Source organism: Talpa europaea, assembly GCF_964194135.1.
Source record: "Talpa europaea genome assembly, chromosome: 11".
Taxonomy (NCBI): domain Eukaryota; kingdom Metazoa; phylum Chordata; class Mammalia; order Eulipotyphla; family Talpidae; genus Talpa; species Talpa europaea.
The window spans coordinates 94971700-94986806 of NC_140078.1; the positions used below are offsets into that span (position 1 = coordinate 94971700).

A 15107-nucleotide genomic window follows, 5' to 3' on the forward strand; every position below is an offset into this window, starting at 1 on the left:
GTGCTGGCCTTGGCCCAGGCAGAGTGCCCAGCGGGAGAAGGGCTAGGCCCCCAGCGGCACGGCAGCAGAGGCCAGGGAAGGCACGGAGACAGAAGGCACCAGAGGGCCGACCTCCAGCCCGGGACCCTGGGGACCCAGCCCCCAGGGACTTGGGTGCGGCGCTAAGTCCCAGGAGAGGCGGCAAGTTGGGGGGGTGGCTCTGGGTTCACGCCTCCCAGGCCAGCCCCCCTCTTCTGTGCCTCCCGGGCTTCAGAAGGTGGGTTGGTAACATTGTGGCGTTCCTCTGAAGAAGGCAAATAAATTATTGCTACAAAATAAGGGGTGGCTGGGCGGGGGCCGGGCTGAAGGCTTAGTTCACGGCGCGCACCGAGCGGCTGCTCCGCGGGAAGCGGTGCACCTTGATGTGCTTGGAGAGGTGGTCGCTCCGCGCGAACTTCTTCTCGCACACCGGGCACTGGTACGGCTTCACGCCCGAGTGCGAGCGCCGGTGCCGGGACAGCTCGTCCGAGCGGGAGAACCTGCGGGACAGGGCGGCGGTCAGCGAGGCCCGCACCCCACGGGGCGGCCACTGGGCTGGGGCTCGGCAGGGCCTGGGCGGGCGCCGCGCGCAGCTCAGACCCCAGGTGACAGGACGCACTGTCCCCAGCCCGCCCCCTGCCCGGACACCCTCTGGGATGGCAAGAACTGCACCCCAGAGGCTCGTTCCCCCCGGGGCCTCTCTGCTTCTGGACCCAAGTCAGTGGCTGCTAGGTGTTCCCACCCGCCCTCAAGCCCATGAGCTGGGGAACTCCTTCCACAGTCCCCTGTAGGCCCAAGGGAGGGGCTCTCCCCTTAGGCCAGACCTTGGGACTTTGCAGGGGGCCCTGCAGGGGAAGCCCCCCGCAGGGGAGGTGGGGATGTGGGGGAACTGCCCTCCAGGGGATGTGTCTTTCCCCAGCACTGCAGGGAAGCCCAGCTCCTGGCTCTTGCTCCCACACAGCAGGTTTGAGGCTCACCCTACACTTGCACCCTGCTTTCCTGATAGCTGAGATCCCTAAGATGTCCCCAAACAGAAATGCACCCTGGCCGGTACTTCCAGGATCTAGATGGTTCCCCCGACACCTCCCTCCCTGGCTGGGTGCGGAATAACTCTCCTGCAGTCCAGAAGCCACAGGGAGGCGGCAGCTGCTAATGGGAGAGTTAAGACCCAAGGGGGTCCAGGCTCAGGCTGCCATCAAGACGCCAGCGATTTGTTGCTCTCCGCATCCCAGGACCCTGGTCTCGGCCATGAGACCCCACACCCCACTTTTTATCTGGTTCCCTGTGGTCTCCCCTGTGGCCAGCCCTGTGCCTGGTGCCCAGTACGTGTGTTTAAGTGAAAGGATGACATAGCAAACCCCCAAAGGAGGGCAAAGTGCTGTCCCCTCAAGACCCACTGCTTGCACACACACGTGCACATGCACACGTCATACATGGGAAGCTGCACGCGCACGAACACACATTCATGTGCCCAGATGCACACCGTGCATACACATGACGACGTGCACACATACAATTGCATGTACGTGGGCACATGTTGACACACATATCCACGTGGTACGCATTGACATGTGTGTACACGCACACAGGCCCAACTTCCTCACTCCTGGAGCTGGCACCGCACAGTGAAAGGTGGGTTAGGTGGCGCCTTAGAACAGCTGATGTTTAGGGGCTGACCCTGGGGGTGGAGCCCTTGATCTCACAGCCTGGCGTGGAGCAGAACTATCCCAGGGGTGAGGGCTCTGGTGGTGGCAGGAAGGAGGACCTGGGCCCCCGAGGGAAGTCAGCCTGTGGGTACGGAGGACCGGCACCCCAGCCTGGCTGGCCACCTCCAGTACCTGGGGCCCTGCGCTCAGGGGCCAGCGCTCCACCCACATCCTAGAACACCACGTGGGGCTATCACAGGTCAATTTCCTCAGTGTATCTGCAGGATAAAGGATGGGCGGCCCAAGTGCCCCATTTACCAGATGTTGAAACTGAGACTCAGAGTGATGAGGGCCTGATCCAGGATCACCAGGACAGAGCAGCCAAGGCCAGAAAAAGGGCTTCCACACAGCTCCCTGCTGTGCCCCGCCTCCCTGGGGGCCACAAAGGGCCTACCTCCTGCATGAAGCCTGGCTGGGAGGTGTGTCACGCGAGCCCCCTGCCAGTGAGGAAGTGTCAGCAGTGTACCCTGGCAATCTGAGTTCACATGTGTGCACCCCAACCAGTCATCTGCCCCCCTCGGACAGGCTTGTGAAGGGCAGAGGGCAGAAACAATGCCACCAGCCATACCCAAGGTTTCCCATAAGAACACAGCAAGAGGACAGAGACCCAGAGGCTGACCAGATCACATGGGCGAGGGACAGCAGGAGCTGCTTGGATGCCCACTTCACCAGAAGCCCCTCAAGGTCCTGAACAAACACAGCAGCATCCTGGTCTCATTTTCTCCCTCAGGCAATGAAGACCTTGGGATTCCTGCCTGCCTTCTAGGACTTGACTCAGAGGCCAAAGGCAGTGACACGGGAAAACGGCAGCCCACTTCTGTGGGGACACCCCGAGGAGAGGCCGCTGAGGGAAAGCCAGGCCTGAGAACAAGCTGTCCCCCTGCTCCAAACCCCTCCCCATCACCACAGGGTCCTGTGAGCTTCTGAGGGCACCACGCCTGCCTCACATCTTTATCCACACTCTCCCAAGAGCAGCCAGCAGGGAAACCCAGAGGCTACCAGGAGGGGGCCAAATGGCCCAGATGCAGCCTCTGAGGGCAGAGACTCCCCCACTTACTGACCACGCTGCCTGGGTAAGCAGCCGGCTCTGACCTTCAATTTCCCCACTTGGAGATGGGCGGAATGACAGATCCACCTCCGAGAGCTGTGAGGGCTGCAAAAGGCAAGGAGTGTTCAGAGCAGAGCGTTGCATGTGGCATTTGTCCAACATTGTGAGCTTAGACCTCAAGGAGCTGTGCACAGGCCTGTCCCGGGCGAGGTCCTGGGGCACGTGGGTCACGACTGTGATTCATGCTGCTGAGGTGCAGGAACAGGAAACATGGGGGCCAGGGACTATCTGATAACCCCTAACATCAGCACACACAGCACCTTTGGTCAAGAAAACCATAAGCCAGAAAGCCATTCTCGCAAGCGCTCAAGTCCCAAAAATGGCGGTGGGAATGGCATTCCCTAGAGCCAAGCCATGCACAACCTGCCCAGCCATATGTGGGGGCCCTGCCTACGCTAGGAATAGAGTCACCCCAGCCATGATGCAGGGGTCAAGAGAGCAGGCTGGTGGCTGAACCACGAGGTGACATCCTGTCCCTGCCTCCCACTGGCTCTGCGGCCTGAGGCCTGCAAGCCCTTCTTATGAGCCTCCTGTGTCTCCTGTGGTTGACAACAGTACCTGCCACCCGGGGCTGCTGAAAGTTGCTAAGATTCATATTAGCTGTGGCAGGAGGGGATTCCGGATAGAATGGCTTGGCCATTCCGGAACAGGACGTTCTACTGCAGGGAACAAAGAAGGCCTGTGTCTGCGGGTGAAGCAAGGAAACTTCTAGGAAGGCAGGCAAACAGCCACTTCCCAGACACTTACATCGGAGTAGGGCAAGTCTGGTTTCAAGGGTGCCCAAGCCACGTCACAGGAGGGGAAGGGACAGGGAATACAGAGTTCAGCACCAAAGGCAGAAGGAAGTGGGGGTTGGGTACCAGGGCAAGTGAGGACCTTGTTGGGCAGGGGGTGGGGGGAACACACCGTTCATTACACAAAGGTGCACAGGGTGGGGCTGACTTGTCCTCTGAGCACAGGACACAGCGCCAGGGCCAGTACCAACCCAGTGGGAGGACGAGCAAATGGCTCACCAGGAAGAAGAGAGGCGGTCTTGGGAGTGGTGAGTTCCCTACAGAGGCAGGCAGGCAGGTGAGAGGTAACCCCGAAGAGCAGGGCCCAGCTGCAGGTAGAGGTGGAGGTCCTCCCATCATGGAGGTGAGCAGAGAGGGGTAAGGAGAGGCCCCCGGTGGGGCGTGGGGGCTGGGGGAAGCCTGGGTTGAATTCCCAGCTCTCCCATTAACTAGCTGTGTGACCATGGAGAGCTGGCTCAGCTGTTCGGTGCCTCCCGGTAAAGTGGGGACAACATACTGATGCCTCCCTGGTAGACTTATTTGGAATGATAAAAGCAGTGTCTGGTGCACAGTAGGAGTTTTTGTTATCGTCACTGTTGGGGGTGTCAGCAATTTTTCCCTAGCCCCGATCATAAAGCTGGAAAGAGCAGACAGCCGGGTGGGCCAGGAGGAGGCCAGCCCAGCTCTGACAGCAGGTACAGAGGGAGGGAGGGCGAGAAAAGGCCAGGCATGGCAGCTGGCTTCTCCAGGTGAAAACTGCTGATGGGTGAAGGCAGACCAGGCACCCACATGGGGGTGTATCCAGAACCACGTCACTCTCTCTGTCCATGGGCATGTGACGATCTTTCTGGGTCTCAATCTCCCCCTCTGTAAAATGTGGATTGGGGCTGTTGTGATGAGCCAAGGCACACGACAGGTGAAGAACAAAGTCAGGATCATTGTAAGGTTAACTAGAGCTGCCAGAGTGGGGGACAGCACTGGACCCAGGGGCCATAGACAGGGCCCCAGACCCACCAAAGGGACACTGCACAGCCACGGGGAGGTCCGCAAGCACATCACGCAGGCCTATGGCCACAACTGTGGCACAGACTGGGCAGGAATGTAAGTGCACCTGAGCACCCCCAGGGCAGAGTAGCCTGGGGGAGGATGAGCTCCCCATGGCTGGAGACATGCCAGCAAGTGTGAGGGCTGGTGAAGGAGATTCCAGCCCTGAGAACCTTAGAATGGGGCCACACAAAGAGTTAAGTGGACAGTAAATGTGACATCTCACCACCGGCAGCCTCACCACCACAAGCTGCCCCATAGCCAGGTCTGTCTCCAGTCTAATTCTGATAATCCTCTCCCCTGGCTGAAGAGAAAGGTGTGTCTGGCCTATATCCCTAGGGGTTCAGGAATCCCTGAGGCCCAACCACAGACTCAGCATCCTCGAGAGAACAGGGCTCCTGAAAGGTGGGTGCCCCCAACCCCCATGCCTTTGCTGTGCCTTCCATCGGGAGCTCACCATGTCAGGCACCCTCCCTGTCTTCCTCTGCCAAGTGGGTCTTGGGCAAGACTAATGCCAGGGCTCAGTAGCAAAGCTGAATTCCCTCTACAGATCTCACTTGCTATCATACCTCCTGCCCTAGGGAGCTTGCTGCCTCCAGAGGCTGCTGTAACACCCTCTAGGTCAAGTCCTGTCTACACTCTGGGATAGCTCAGAAGAAAGCAGGCGCCTCCTCCCAGGGGTGTAGGCTGAGCGGGCAACCTTGGCCACACCTCCCTGCCTGCCCACCAGCCTCTCTCCACTGGAGAGCCTGCTCACCAGGGATCAGCCATGCCAGAGAACACCAGGACAGAGCTCAGCCAAGAGGGTTGCCAGTCTCTCCACAGCCCTGCTCCCCACCAGGAGGAGAATGCCTCTAAGAAGAGTCCCTGGGAGCCTGGGGGTAGCTCCCAAATGGGGTACCACCATGTGGAGGCAGAATACCTTTGAGCAGCCTTCTCATACTTTGGCCTTGCATGAGAGTAACAATGTGGCTAATGAGAAGGGGTGGCAGGCCTCACAGGCTGCCTGACAAGGACAGCTAGGGCCACTAGGGTCACTAGGGCCCACTCGGTGGGTGGCATGAGGCTCAGAGGCAGTGACACTGCTACTGCCACACTCAGCTGAGGGGCTAGTGTGCTGCGTCCAAAGCCCCTCCCCGGCCTGCTCGGCACTATGTGGAAAGTGGCCACCAGAATCACATCTAACACTCCAGCCTAAGCCGAAGCGCAGGAGGTCAGGATAACGAGCTCTCAGAACAAGAGTCTGGTCAAAAAAACCAGGGCTGCAGACTGCTCCCCAGAATGCCACCCCCACACAGATGCACACACATACACGCACAAGGTGCTCAGGCAAACTTGAGACATATGCACACCAACATGATGGTCCTGTGGCACAGAGACACACAAATCACACACTCACACAGCTCCACTCGCGTGTGCAAGGTCAGCTCTATATGCAGTGCAGACAAGCACGCCATAGTGCTCTCTCACATACACACGCAGCAGAACCCAGAACTTGCTGTTAGCACACACCACCCCCTGGGCAGGCTGGAGATTCCTGCAGATAGGCACCCCAAATTGGGGAGAGTGTAGATGAGGTGGTCCCGAGCATTCGAGCTTCTGGCCTACTGCCTGCGCTTCAAAGGTGGACAGACATGCCCTCCTGTAGACAGCGAGGGGGTGTCCAGGGGAGAGTGCGCCTCAGTGATCCATCCAGCTGTACTGCCCTCGGCCGGATAACCCAGACGAGGCCCCTGCACTTTGAAAAGTGTTCCCCGCCGTGCCACACAGAGCAGAGCATCTGGGAGAATTCCTCCACCTTCAGTCGAGATCCCCAGCTTGGCCCTCTCTCTCCACTGGCCTTTCTGGCTTCCCAAACACACCTCCATGGCCCCAGCGGGAGCATGAGGCAGGCCCAGCCCATGGGCCCAAGAACTTCTGCAGATGGAGCTGGTCCCTCCGGTTGGGGAAGCAGCCTTTCAGGAGTGACTTCTCTGATGCACCCCCGCTGGGTTCAAATCCCACTTGCAAAGTATTGTGACCTTGGGCCAGGGACTAGGCAGGTCCGAGCCTCAGTCTGCTCAGCTACAGGATGGAGTGAGGGTAGTACTGTGGGGTGCTGTGAGGTGCAGAGGGAGCTGCGGACAGTCTCAGCCCATGCACCGCTGCTCTTAGCTACCTGTTCTGGTTACTACTGTAACCTGTAGGAACTGTAGGAACAAGGATTCCTCTGCTGTGGTCCAGCCCACAGCGCAAGCCGCAGCAAGCCTTACCTGGTCATTATGAAACTGGAGACTGGCTGGTTTCCGGCTTTAGTGAACAGGAGGGACAAAGAAACTTCTGGGCAGCCGTGCTAGCTCTGGCCCTGACCCCTGGCAGACCCCTCTCCCCTTCATAATCAGCCTTATCTAATGGTGGAGAACACTGCCAGGGCCACACACCCAGGGGAGCAGAGACAAGTGGGCCTCGCTCACCACCCGGCCTGCCACCCCCATACTGACCTCCAGCCGCAGCCCGGCCAAGTGCAGGCAAAGGGCTTCTCGCCCGTGTGCCGGCGCAGGTGGGCCTTGAGGTGGCTGCTCTTGGTGTACATCTTGCTGCAGCCGGGAAAAGTACATTTGTGCATTTTGATGAGTTCTGCTGCTGGGTTCTTGGGGAACTTCTGGCCCATGAGGAGGCCAGCAGGCCCGGGTCCCAGGGGTCCTGACCCAATAGGCTTGGCAGCAATAGGCACAGGGGCGATGCGCACAAACTTGGAAGGCAGGTTCAGGCTGGAGGAGGGCACCACCTGAGGCACGAGGGCAAAGGTCTGCCCCTGGATATTGACCAGGAGCTGGGCCACCTTGATGCTCTCCGGGGCCTGGCCAGGGGATGGGGGCTCTGTGCTGGATTCCTGCTTCACCTGCACGGGCTGGATCTGCAGCAGCACAGGGATGGGGCCGTCGGGTGCGGGCCCCCCACCTGGGCCCTGGCTGCTGCCTGCGCTGGTGCTGCCTGGAGGGGGGGCACAGCGCTCCCTTCCGCCGGAACCGGGAAGGAGGTGGCTCCGGTGTGGCCCAGTCGAGAGCTGGCTACAGGCCTCCAAGTCCTTGATGTTGCTCTCTGGGGCCTTCTTAACCCCCGGTTCCATGTTCTCCTCCAGAAACTCTTCAATCTCCTCCAGGGTGGGCTGAAAGGGTCTTGGGACATCATCGGGGTCGCCCACAGGAAACTCGGGGAAGCAAAAATGTTCCCCCTTCACAGGAGCCGGTGCCCTCCGCCAGGGCCCCCAAGCCATGGGGCCACTGCTGGCCCCGATGCTGCCACCACCGCCACCATTGCCCAGCGTGGCCTGGGACAGTAGGAAATCCAAGATGCTGTCCTGGCCCTCGGCCCCCGGACCACTGCTGTAGCAGGAGCAGAGGGCTTGCGAGTCAGGGCTGGCGCAGGAGCACAGGCTGGAGGAATCGCTATCATCCTCAGAGAGGGGGGAGGGCAGCATGTGGTAGGCCCGCCCGCCAGCCAGCCTCTCGGCCAGATAGCCAACCGGGCATTTCGGTGACGAGAAGCTCTCGTCCACTGGAAGCAAGTGGTCCACCATGCTGGCCTGGCCGTGCCGGTGGCGGCTGCGGAAAGGAACAGGAAGGCCTGGTCATGAGGATAGCGCACTCACCTGCCACCTCGCGGGCCTGCGCCCTCCTCCACCGCCTGCCCACAGCCTCCCAGAGACAAGTGCCTGGATCCTGCCTCCATCTCGTCCCTTGGGAGAACTCTGCCTGCAAGAGCGTTCTCTGAAATTGCACCACCTGTTTGCAAAAGAGCCCTCTCCAAGCCTGTTGCACAACCCAGGACACTTTTGGTTTCAAACAGATTTTCCAGAAAGATTCTAGGCAAGAATACACTTGGACCTCTGAGTGACTGAGTATAAGTGGGTGTGAGCAAGAAAGTGTGCAGGTGAAGAAGCTCGCTGCACCCCAGAATGACCACGGTTGGGGAACCTCACCCAGTTCGTTGGAGTTGCTCATTCTTGAGGACACCTGGCCTCAGCTCCATTCCAGTTGAGTCACTGGAGGAGGGGGGAGGGTGGAGGAAGGCCATTTGCCCTCTGACCCCCGTGTTGTTAGGGTTTGGATAGGGTTGCCAGATTGAGCAAATCAAAATACACATCACCGGGTTAAATTCAAATTTCAGATTTTAAAAAGAACTTTTAATATGAGAATGTCTGGAATATCGGATGGGATGTGCTTATGTTAAAAGTTGTTTTGAAATTTAACTGGGCAGATGTACTTTAATCTGGCAAGACTAGTTTGTGGTAAAAAAATGAAAGATTCCTATGCACATGCCCTCACAGGCTGTTTCCCCAGGAAGGCGGGCAGTTCATCATGCCGGTTCCCAGGCCCCCCAGACTCAGCCGCCTCATCTGTGAAATGGGAGCGGTGGGGACAGTCTGTGTAAAGCACTCTCAACTGTGCCCAAACACTTGACGGAGACTTTCCCACCAGGGCAGGCAGAGCCTGGGGCCCTTGCATTGATGTCCACCTCACTGGACATCACGACAGCTTAGGGGGCCTGGAGACGAGAGTCTCTTGCCCACCACATCGGGGCTGCAGCTTTCCCAGCGGGGAGCACTCACCACCTTGGGAAGTCTCTGCTAATTCCTATGTCCCCATGAGGCCTGGTGCTCCATAAGGGCAGGCTGGGCTTTTGGGTCTCTGCTGGACCCCCGGCTCCCAGTGTGGCAGCTGGTACCCAGGAGGGGCTCAGAGGGTGTCAACACAGAGCAGAGGAGAAAGCTGTGTCCTCTGAAGGCCTTGCTAGGTACAGTGTCCAAGGCGAGTCAACAGTGTCCAGCTATGACAGGGCCACCTCTATGGACCTTTGTCCCTAACCAGTGACCATGGCTGGGTGTTTATTGAGGCTGGGAAGCAGAATGTTCTGCATGTGAAGCCAGAGTCTCTGCGGCCTGACATCACCTCTGCACCCACCCCCAGTCTCAAGGACCACGCCAGGGGCTGGCGCCCAGCACTGCTGAAGGGTCAACAGGCAGACCACCACAGAGCCCTCCAGGGCCAGACTCATCATCAGCTGTGGCCTTGGGCAAGTCCTTACTCTCCCCAAATCTCAACTTCCCCATCAATGGCCTCAATGACCTCTAAGCCTCTCTTCTGCTGAGATAGACCAGGACCCTTGACCTCTGCTCCCCACTCATCTGGAAAGCCCCACAGAGCTCTGGGAAACTAAGGCAAGGTGGATGCCCTGGTCAGGCCTGCACCCCCCTCAGCAAGGAAGACATCAGGCTTTGGGTTTTCAACACTCGGCTAAGGATTTTAAACTGGGAGTTTTAAAATACACACTATGCACCAAATCAAGTGTTGACAAGGAATGAAGGTACCAGATAACGCCAAGGTTAGTGAGGCTGGAGAGCAAGCTCAGACCGCCCCTAATCCACTGTCTACTCTCAGCGCAGGGGCTGTCGTCCTGTGTCTGCAACTCCTCACTGGACAGCCATGGGCAGGTGGCACAACCTCTCTGTGTCGTGTCTTGGTCTGTTCAGGGGATGCTGCCAACAGTGCCTAGTTCCCAGGTTGTTATAAGGGTCCAATGAGCTAATACCTGTAGGGCACTTACTAGAGGAGCTGGCTCGCAAGCACATCAGTACCAGCCATTTGGATGACCTCCAAATGGTGGGTTTTCTGACCCTTTGCTGTGATGCTAAGGAACCAGAGGGACTCTAGCCTTCCTGGAACCCGGGGACTCCCCAGGACTGGTGGGCGAGGGGCAGAAGGGGCCATATCCCTACCTGCTTCACCCTTGACCCCAGTGTGATTACCCATAGACTGTTCCATGAGACTAAGGAATTACTGCTAATGTTTGTAAATGTGATAATGCCATGGTGGTTGGTACATTCTATTTAAAGAATGCCTTACTTTTTAGAGATACCAACTGAGATGATAAAAACACTAGCAGGGGAAATAGACACAGAAGGGTGGGGTGGGAGTAAACCTCCAAGGGTGTCCTCAGGAAACGCAGCCCAGTCTCCTCCCAGCAGCCCAGGCCCTGGGCCTGCCCATCTCTGCCAGACCTCACCTCCACCTGCTCCACTCCCCACGGCGGTGTGGCAAGCTCTCCCACTTCACAGGCCTCACTGCCCTGGCTATTCCCTCTCCTTGGGTTCCTCCCTCAACACTCCTGTGGGAGGGAGGGTCTCACTAGACCTCAGCTCAGAAATCACCCCCTATCACCATTTGAGGAAATTATCTTGGTTATTTACTTGGGTACTTTATTTTCTTTCTGCCTACCTCCCCACCAGAATACAAGCTGTTCTGACTATGCTGTCCATCACCCTATCCCTTAGCATAAAACAGGGGCCCAGAATTTGCTGATGGAGTGAGCAAGATGCTCTGGGGTCCTGGCAGGGGGAACGAGAACCCGGGCAGCCCAGCCCGGTCAGCAGCAGCTCTCAGCGCCGGGAGGGAGGGTGCGGGGGTAAGTGGCCCGGGCTGGAAGCTGAGCGCCCAGAGGGGGGCCGGGTTAGCTCGGGGTACCGAGGTAGGAGAGCGGGCCGGCGGGGCCCCTGAAACACAGCCGCACGTGGCACGGCCGGAGGCGCAGGCTGCGCGCAGGGCGCAGGGGGAGGGACGCGCTGTTCCGGGCACCGGCCCCGGCGCGGCCCCGCCCCCTCCCCGCCGGCCGGGCCTGCTGTTTATCCTCCCGGGGACACAGCGCTGCAGGAACAACATGTAATTGATAACAAGCCGGGCGCCGGCCAAGGGCTCGCCATTGGGTCAGCGCGCAAATCACGGGGGCGGCGGGCGGGGGCCGCCTTTCAAAATAAGAGTCCCGGCTCCCCGCGCGGCCCGCAGGCCCCCGGCCCGGCCCGCCCGGCCGCGCTCGCTCGCACCTGCGGGCGCGGGGTGTCCCGCGAGCGGCCGGCCCGGCGGGGAGGGGCCTGAGGGACGCCGGCTTGGAGCCGCGTTGCCACCCCGGGGCACTGAAGGAGACACTGTCCCTCGTAGCTTCCAGGCTGGGGGGCGGGTGGAGACTCCACAGGGGACGCCAGGGTGGGGAGGGCAGGGGATCCCGTGGCCGTGGGGGGCGGGGGGCCTCTCTGCTCGCGATGCCGCCCCCTCCCCGGCGTCACTTGGCTGAGGTCCGGGGAGAGGGAGCGCGACAGTGTGGCAGGAGGAGTTCCGCGCGCGTGGGAAGCTGCGGCGTGTGCGAGGGGCTGAGTCCCGCCGTGGGGCTGTGCGCGCGCGGGGCGCGGGGCGCGGGCTCGGGGGGCGCGGGGCGCGCGCGGGGCGCGGGGCCGGGGTGGCCGTGCGGGAGGCGCCCGCAGCGCGCCAGCGCGTGGACACGGCGGGGCCCCGCGCGCGTGGGGGCGCGCGTGGGAAAGGAGCGCTTGGGGCACCCGCTCAGCCCCACTCGGACCCTGGCGCGCTGCCCGCCGGGCGCCAGCCCCTCGCCCTCGCCCCCTCCCGCAGGCCGGCCGCGGGGACCGCCCGGAACCCCCGCCGCGGCCCCGGCGCGCCCCACCTCCCCGGCCCCGGGCGGGCCGGCGCGCCCGCCGTGCGCTCCTGCGGCCAGGCCCCGCCATATGGGACGCCGGGCCGGGGGCGCGCGCCCACACGCGGGCCGGGCCGGGCCGGGGCAGCGCCGCCGAGCGAAGCGCCCGCGGACGGGGTGCGGCCCCCGGCGCCCCCGACTCGCGCGGGGCTCGCCCTGCGGCTCGGACACGTCCGCGGACGCTCGCGCGGAGCGGGGCAGCGGCTCGGGCGCCCGGCCCCGCCGCAGGCCCGCGCCTCCCGCGCCGCCCCGAGCCCCGGCCGGTTCCCGGGGCGCCCGGCCCGTCCCCCGCCGGCCCGCCGCGCGCTCCCACCTGAGTCCGGCGCGCGCCCGGCTGGCGGCCGGGCCCGGGGTCCCGAGGCCCAGCGGGCTGGGCCGGCAGCCTCGCTCCGGGTCCGGGTCCGGCGGCGGCGGCCGCGGGGCGAGCCGCGGCTCCTGCGCTCGCTCGCCCGCTGGCCCGCGGGTCGCTGCGGCGGAGTCCGGCCCGCGGCGGCGCCTCGGAGCTCACTCCCGGCTCACGTGACGTCCCGGGCGCCGCGAAGGCTCGCAGGAGGCTCGGCCCGGGGCGCGCGCCCCATTGGCCCGCGCCGCGCGTCACGGGCCCCGCCCCGCCCCGGCCCCGCCCCCGGCCCCGCCCCGCCCCGGGCCCCGCCGGCCGCCGGCCGCCGGCGAGCCGCGCACGGCAGATTCTGCAGCCCCGGCCCCGCGGGGGTCCCGCGCTTCGCCGGCCGCTGGGCCCCTGGCTCCTGGCCACCTCCGGGGTCCTCCCTTCACGGTGGACTCGGGGCGTCCGCGGGGGGCTGCTGCCAAGCCTCGGTTCCCCGGGGACAGCGCGAGACGCGCCTCGGGGAACAAGCAAAGCCCTGCCGTCTCCTGAAAGTGTGGGGCACCCGGGGCGGGCGCCGTGGGGTCGGCCTGGCGAGCTCGGCCCACCCAGCACCTCCAGACCCAGATGGGTCGCTGGGTCTCGGATTGGGCGCCAGTAAAGGCGGGGACTTGGCGGGGGAGCGTGTTGTAGGAGAAATACGGTACGGGCTTTCCGCTGAGCCATCACAGCTCCCCGCCCGGGAAGGGCGCGCTCGCCGCGCTGCCCCGGCCTCCCCGGGCGCCCGAGGCCCGCTGCCCGCTGCCCCGGAGCAGTGACCCCGCCGCCGGGAGCCCCTTCCTGGAGACCCAGCGGTGCTCAGCAGTTGACCAGGGCGGTTCACAGATTGCCTCGTCGGCAGCGAGCCCAGGCCGCGTCCGAGCTGGGCTTACAGGGAGGGCGAGCAGGCGAGAGTGACTTGCCCAAGAGAAGCACGTGAGCCGAGCGTGCCCGCGAGCCTGCGAGCCCTCTAACCCACACTCCTGCGAGATCCTCGGCCAAGCGTGTTGCAGATGAAGAAATGACTCTGAAAGGCGGCGGGTCCTTCCCAGTTCACCCAACTGTTAAAGAGAGAAGTGGGTGAGCCAGCCCACGCCTGCTTGTCTTCTGGACCCTCCAGACCGCCCAGGGATGTGTGGGCAGAGCTCACCTCTGGAGCTTCCCCTCCAGACCCAGAGGTGGAGAGGTTTCCCCTGCTCCTCTCCCAGGAGGCTGCTGGATGACCTGTCTAGGCTTTCTGGAATGTTATGGGTGGGCCTGGGCTCCTACTAGGGTGGCTGCGCTCTCCCCTAGGTCCTGGTGGGACTTGGGGCATTCCCTGTGCACCCGTCAGGGTCAGGGATGCAGCTCCTGCTGCCACTGGAAGCCAAACCCAGGAGTGTAAGGAGTTTGTGGTGTAGACGAGGATGTGATGCGGCTTTTCTGCACACTGTCCAACCCCTCAAGGCTGCTCTTGCCAAAGTGGGGCAGAACACATGGCATTCGCCATTTTTATAAAGGAAACAGGGGTTTAGGTCCCGTTGGGGGTAGGAGAGAAAGCATCCAGGTTCTCCTATGGAAGGGCACGCAGGGCCCTGAAAATGACAAGAAGCTGATGAAACAGTGGCCGGTGGCTGATGGGGACCCAAAGGATGGGGTTCTCTCTTCCCTGAAAGCCCTGGCCTCTTGCACTGGCACCCAGGTCATGCCTTCAAGTAATTCTTTTAAAAATCACACCTGCACATTGTTGTAAAGTTCAAGCACTATAGGAAGTCATGGGATGAAAAGTGACATTCCACCAAGCACCAGTTCCACTCAGAATTTCTGTCTTTTTAAAATAAATATATATATATGTATATGTATATAATGTCCTTAATTCTAAATACCATGCTTATCTCTCTCTGTCTGTAAAGAAGGGTGTGACTATACCCCTGGACATCCTCTGCTCACCCCCCCAGGCCCCCAGACTTCTCCACTTGCTCTGTGGTCCGGGCAGCTCCCTCCACAGACCAAGCCCTGGAGACCCTCTGGTGTCCCAGTGGGTTTGACCGGTGGGAGACTCTGGGGACAGACAGGAGGAGGCAAGGGACATGAAGTTCAGGCTGTCCCTTTGGGGCACTGGTAACTGGCTGTGTCGCTCTAACAGTGGCTGCATCTCCTCTCGGGCAGCCTGGCAGAGCTCCCGAAGCCCCTCATCTTCCACCTTTGTCCCAGAAGGCCTCTGTCTCCACTACCCCTCCACGGGGGATGTGGGGGCGGCCTTCCTCCCTGAATCCCTCCAGTTCTCAGGTTCATAATGGCGGCGCATACGCTGTACTTCAGACCCTCCATCTTGTCTTCACACCCGAGAGGCCAGCCTTACAGACAAGGAAGTGCTGTTCTGAGAGACAGCGTGTCCTGAGGGAGTCTGCTGGGGATGACACAGGGTAGAGGCTCAAAGCGCTTGCTCCCTCTCATCCCTTGATGAGGGGCCTTGGGGACAATGGGCCCACGGCGAACCTCAGGACACCCACGGTGAACAGACTTATGCAGGGCCCGTGCTCACCGGGCTCAGCAATCCTGCCATTGCCACCCCACCTGTGGGGTCCGATTCA

The 15107-nt window shown here is 61.6% G+C and overlaps 1 protein-coding gene across 1 annotated transcript; it reads right to left on the bottom strand.

Annotated features, from left to right (window-relative positions):
* Nucleotides 1-349: 349 nt before the first annotated feature.
* On the bottom strand, nt 350-8217 carry KLF15 (KLF transcription factor 15; the record flags this gene model as incomplete). Its single annotated transcript, XM_084248107.1, has 2 exons — nt 7130-8217; nt 350-518 (listed from the first exon to the last, which is right to left on the bottom strand). Exons 1-2 carry the CDS (start codon nt 8206-8208, stop codon nt 350-352), a joined length of 1248 nt encoding a protein of 415 aa, XP_084104233.1. The 5' UTR covers nt 8209-8217.
* Nucleotides 8218-15107: the final 6890 nt, after the last annotated feature.